General features: G+C 27.1%; 2 protein-coding genes across 2 annotated transcripts; both read left to right on the forward strand.

Moving 5' to 3' along the window:
* The first annotated feature begins 745 nt into the window (after nt 1-745).
* LOC107490246 (putative receptor-like protein kinase At3g46340) lies at nt 746-1,456 on the forward strand. The gene is made up of 3 exons (XM_052261400.1): nt 746-983; nt 1,139-1,210; nt 1,312-1,456. The coding sequence occupies exons 1-3, from the start codon at nt 856-858 to the stop codon at nt 1,385-1,387; spliced, it is 276 nt and encodes a 91-aa protein (XP_052117360.1). The 5' UTR covers nt 746-855; the 3' UTR covers nt 1,388-1,456.
* Nucleotides 1,457-3,317: 1,861 nt separating this feature from the next.
* LOC107490213 (uncharacterized) lies at nt 3,318-4,160 on the forward strand. The gene is made up of 3 exons (XM_016110987.1): nt 3,318-3,471; nt 3,621-3,703; nt 3,804-4,160. The coding sequence occupies exons 1-3, from the start codon at nt 3,318-3,320 to the stop codon at nt 4,158-4,160; spliced, it is 594 nt and encodes a 197-aa protein (XP_015966473.1).
* The last annotated feature ends 1,249 nt before the right edge of the window (nt 4,161-5,409 follow it).

Consider the following 5,409-nt stretch of genomic DNA (forward strand, 5'->3'; position numbering starts at 1 on the left):
AAAAATTATATTAATAATTAAGTGATGATAAAAAATAATAAATTTTAATAATTTTTTAATATTTATTTTATTTTATATTGCTAATTGATTTTAGTATATACATAATATAATTGTTACATTAATATTAAATGTTTTAGGTTTTTATAGATAAATATGTGAGTTATTTTAGTGGTTAAATTTTGGTATATCATATTGATGAACAAAAAGTATAAATTCTTCCATGTTAATTATATTTTTTCATATATAAATAAAAGTCTATATAAACTATGGGGTAGAATTATTTTAATTAACACATTCATTTAAAATTTTTAAATGACTTTTACTTTTTCTGAGGTTAGAATAAATGAATATTTGGATGAGCATGTTAAACAATACATTAATTTATGTATATAAATTTAATTCTAATACACTTATTGACATTGTAAAATAAATTTTTTATGTATATTCAATTACATAATGTTACATCACTAAAAATAATTATTTTATATATTAATCGCGTGAATAGTCATTTAAAGGAAGTAAAGAACAAATATAATTAAATGACTAGTTGGGCTATAAAATATTTTACACTATTAATATATTAAAATTAATAACTATATTATATATACATCAAAATCAGCTACTAAAATTAACTACTAGTATAAAATACATATTGAAATATAAATACGCATTAAAAATAAATTAAACCACACATATATTTATATATAAATATATTAGTGGCTGATTTTAGTGTACGAATAACATTTTTGTAAAACTAAACTAAATAATTTATAACTTGGGTTTTAAGGAAGGTTTAAGAAATTGTTTAACTTAATTAATTAGGATGGTGAATTGTGTTTATTATTAGTTGGTGGTATGAAGGACATCAAAAGTGCGTACCAGATATCTAGGTTAAGTTGGCAAGGAGATCCATGTCTTCCAGATCAATTTGCATGGGAGGGTCTCACTTGCAACTATCAAACCAATCCAAGGATCACGTCATTGTAAGTACTAATAAGCTAATATTAATGTCAAATTAATTAAGCCATTGCTTGATTGTATGCACCATCATCATCGTCATGTTCATTTTTATCTTGCAATTTATTTCAACTTAAATGTATGGGTTGGTTGCCGAATTATATTATGAATTATAATATAGGAATCTGAGCTCAAGCAAACTGAGAGGGAAGATAAATTCATCATTCTCATGTCTCACGGAACTAGAATACTTGTAAGCAGTGATAACCTATAATCGTGGCTGATTAATGTTGTGTTAATAAGTTGAAGTATGCCACTTATTTTTACCAATAAATTTATGTGTTCATGTTTCAGGGATTTATCTAATAACGAGTTGGAAGGATCTCTGCCTGAATTTTTGGGAGATCTGTCAAAGTTAAAAGTTCTGTAAGTTCAACTAAAATCTTAATTTTTTATTTAACTTTGCCAGTTTTATGGTGATTATGCTTTTATATTAACAATCAATTAATAATATTCTTTAAATTAAAACCGACCACTATGATAAAAGAGTCTAGTTGCGGCAGAAATAATACAAATATCCAACTACAAGAATAATATAAAAACATTCACAACACAATATGGTAGCAACTGTAAATAAGCAAACATAGCAAGTAAAACAATAATAAAAATACCGAAATTTTAATGTGAAAAATCTCCAATTATGAGAGGTAAAAATTACGAATCATCAAGACCAATAAAATAGTTCTACTATAATCAAATGAGGTACAAGAGAGTCTCAAATAAAGCACAAAAATGTGCAAATAACCAGCCAAAACATCAATGCACCAAAGCTCACAAATAATAGGCAAGAAGATGAAATATACCCAAAAAATAGAGCTGATATCGAAGCCAATTTCTCCCTCTGTAGATCTCCAATTAAAATCTCCACCGTTCAGAATGAAGAACAAGATGTGAAGAATCTACAGTCCAAATTTCACGTCGATCCAACGGTGAAAGAATGAGAAACTGCCGTTCCAAAATTTCTGCTCTGTGTAAAAACGGGAAACCTAATTTCTCTCTTGCGAAACCAATTTCTCCTACTGCAAGCCTCCAATCAACATCTCCACCGATCAGAATGAAGAACAAGATGATAGGAATATGCAGTTTAAATTTCAAGCCGATCCAACGGTGAACAACTGAGAAACTGCCATTTGAAATTTGCTGCTTTGGACAAAAACGGGAATTCTGTTTTTCCCTTTCTTTCTCTCTTTTGTGGCTACTCTCTATCACTCTCAATAACCCTCAAAAACTAAATTAGGGTTGTGACACTAGGGTGCAAGAATACACCCCCAAAATGTTGGGCTTGGGCCTCACAAAGGAGAGAAAAAACCCAACACTTTTTTCCTTAGAAAAAAGATGTTTTGTAATTATTGATAGACAAAAATATCTTTACTAAAATTTTAAAAAGATATCTTTTACCCCCTTTTTTTCATAGATGAATGTACTATACATTTAATGTCTCCTTCATACCTTGAACCTCAGAATCAGGTTCCAACTCAAACCACAGCTCCTCTTCTCTTCATGCTATCTTTTTTATCTATTTTGTGTTTTCAATACATATATAAAAAGTCAATTAACTAATTCATACAAAATCAACGCAAATTTTATTTTCTTTTGCTATAATCATACGTGATATCTTTTATTTTTGTTTTTATTTTCATAGATGGATTTATATTTTATACAGTATTGACCTTGACTTGATGTTTGAGATTTAATCACATTGAATCATTAATTTCTAGTGTTATGATTTTTTAAGAATCTGTATCTGATATTTTGAAAACATTATTATGTAATATTTTACCAAATTTACTGCTACAAGAAATCATGTAATATTTTGAGATAAAATCTTTAATGATTTGATATAAAATATAATCATATATAAATATAAAAGGTTAAAAGTTAAAATATTATTGTTCTTCTACACACTCAATAATAAATCAACAATAAATTATCATGTTCTTTTCTTTTACCCTTTCTTCTTCATATTGTTATTATTATAAGCTTCATATTGCTGTACATTATTATTATTGCTTTCTTTTATTTCTTTTACTATTTTTTCTTCATATTGTTATTATTATTTGCTTTTTTTTCATATTGTCTCTATTTTCATATTACTTTATGTTATTATTAGTTATTTTTTTATTTTTTTATCATTTTGTCGTTATTATTATTAATTTATTTGTGATTTTTATTTGGTTTTTTATTATAGTATTTTATTTTTATTTAGTGTGTTATTACATTCACGATTATTATTTATATTAAAATTTATTTTATTAACGTTATACATCATAAAATTTGATATAATTTATAATTTATATAGTATGGCTCCAAAATTAAATCCAAGAAGAGGTTCTAGTCAAGTGAATATTGAAAACGAAGATGCAACAAATGAAGAAGTAGAAACTATAAAAGCAAAATGGGATGATTGGAATACTAAAATATTTTTTACTATCTGTGTGGAAGAGATACGAAATGGTAATAGACCTAATAAATATTTCAGCAAAATTGGTTGGAAAAATCTACAAAAAAAATTAGAGAGAGAACATGACTCCTATATGTGTATAGACAACTAAGAAATAGATGGAATACTTTTAAATCTTATTTTCAATTATGGGCTAAATTAGTTGGACAAGAGACTGGTTTTGGTTGGAATCACGAGAAAAAAATAGTGTTAGCTTCTGAATCTTGGTGGACTGATAAAATTAAGGTATGTTAATTTTGCATTATAAAATAATACAATAAATTAATTTTATCTTTAAAATTTATTAGATATCTTTTATATTTATTCTTTTGCATATTTTAAATAGATTAATCCAAAATTCGCTAAGTTTAAGAATGAAGGTCTTAAATCTTTAGATGGGCTTGAACAATGTTTCAAGGACATCGTAGCTACTGGTTATAGTGCTTGGGCGCCATCGGAAGATCCAAATCCTAAAAAATTTAATCAGAACAATGAGGATTTTGAGATTGGAGGTGACATACATTATACAAATGAATTTATTGAAAATGACATTGCTAATTATACAGTTGTTCAAAGCCCTACTAGAGAGAAAAGAACGAAGACTTCTAACAAAAAAGTTGAGAAACGAGCTGGAATAGCATCTAGATTACAGGACTCACTTGATCGTATTTTGGTTGGTGTGGAGTCAAAAGCTACAAATTAAGAGCCAAATTTAAAACCCAGCGTGATATCATTGTTGCATGTTTCACCCTTCATAATTTTATAAGAATGATGGATTCTGATGACATAAGTATTTTACAAAAGTTTGAAGATATTGTTTTGTTACAAGCCAATGAAGATGACGGTATACTATAAAAAAATGGATCAACAAATTCTGAAATTAATGAATGGGAAGAACCAACACAAGAAGATGTTCGGGCAATGGAAGAAATAAGAGACAATATAAGAGATCAATTATCGGATCAAATAAATTAGTATAAATAATTATTTTTCTTTTGTTATTATTAATAAAATCTTTTATGATTGAATGTCCTTTTAAGTAATTTTATTATTATAAAAGTACTTTTGTATTTTTGTATCTAAACAATAACATCTTTTAAATAAGTACTTTTAAATAAAGTATCCAAACATAAAATCACTTTTACTTCTATAAAAGATCTTTTTTGAGAATGGCGACCAAACAAGCCCTTACTTCATTATTGGATTCTTTGTCCTTCCATAAGACAAATGTATGCATTTTGTTCATTCTCATCATTATTAGATGTATCATTTTTCAAATCTTTTCAAGTTGTCATCAAAATTTTTTTCTTTTCTCTTTTGGTTTCTTCTTTTCCCTATAGCATTGGACATTCAGGTATGAAGTGTCCTGATTTTTTGTAGTAATGACAGCTTCCTTTGTTGTTTTTCTTTTTGCCCTCTTTAGAGGAAAAACCTGTTTTTCTGCCTTTATATCTCATCATTTTTCTCAGTCTTTTTGTCAAGAAAAATATCTTATCATTGCTGAAAAAAAAATTCATCTGATTTGGTTTCAACCTTCAACTTCAAAGCCACACTTTTTTTTCTTATTTTCTGTCTTTAAATGAGTGGTTTCATATACTAGTAGCTTTTCTCTTAACTCATCATAAGTAATTTTTTTAAGATCATTTTCTTTTTGTACTGCAGTAGCTTTTATCTCCCATTGTTTTGTGAGACTTCTCAAAATCTTTCTAACCAATTCCTTTTCAGTGAATAATTTTTTCAATATATTGAGATTATTGATTATGATTGAGAATCACTCAAACATCTCGTCTATGGACTCTTCTTCCTTCATGAAAAATAATTCATAGTCTTTCATTAGCATATCGATTCTGGTTTTTCTCATCTGGTTCGTTCCTTCGTGAGTAACTTGAATCTTCTCCCATATTTCCTTTGGTGTTTTACATCGGGAGACTTTTTTGTATTCTTTGAAACTT

Source organism: Arachis duranensis, chromosome 5, assembly GCF_000817695.3.
Source record: "Arachis duranensis cultivar V14167 chromosome 5, aradu.V14167.gnm2.J7QH, whole genome shotgun sequence".
NCBI lineage: Eukaryota > Viridiplantae > Streptophyta > Magnoliopsida > Fabales > Fabaceae > Arachis > Arachis duranensis.

Bases quoted from the DNA above. Each gene is read 5' to 3' on its own strand.
- LOC107490213 (XM_016110987.1), top strand. From the start codon at position 3,318: ATGGCTCCAAAATTAAATCCAAGAAGAGGTTCTAGTCAAGTGAATATT. The intron at 3,472-3,620 runs GTAATAGACCTA...GGGCTAAATTAG, and splicing joins TGTGGAAGAGATACGAAATG to TTGGACAAGAGACTGGTTTT. The intron at 3,704-3,803 runs GTATGTTAATTT...TATTTTAAATAG, and splicing joins GGTGGACTGATAAAATTAAG to ATTAATCCAAAATTCGCTAA.
- LOC107490246 (XM_052261400.1), top strand. From the start codon at position 856: ATGAAGGACATCAAAAGTGCGTACCAGATATCTAGGTTAAGTTGGCAA. The intron at 984-1,138 runs GTAAGTACTAAT...ATTATAATATAG, and splicing joins AATCCAAGGATCACGTCATT to GAATCTGAGCTCAAGCAAAC. The intron at 1,211-1,311 runs GTAAGCAGTGAT...TTCATGTTTCAG, and splicing joins CTCACGGAACTAGAATACTT to GGATTTATCTAATAACGAGT.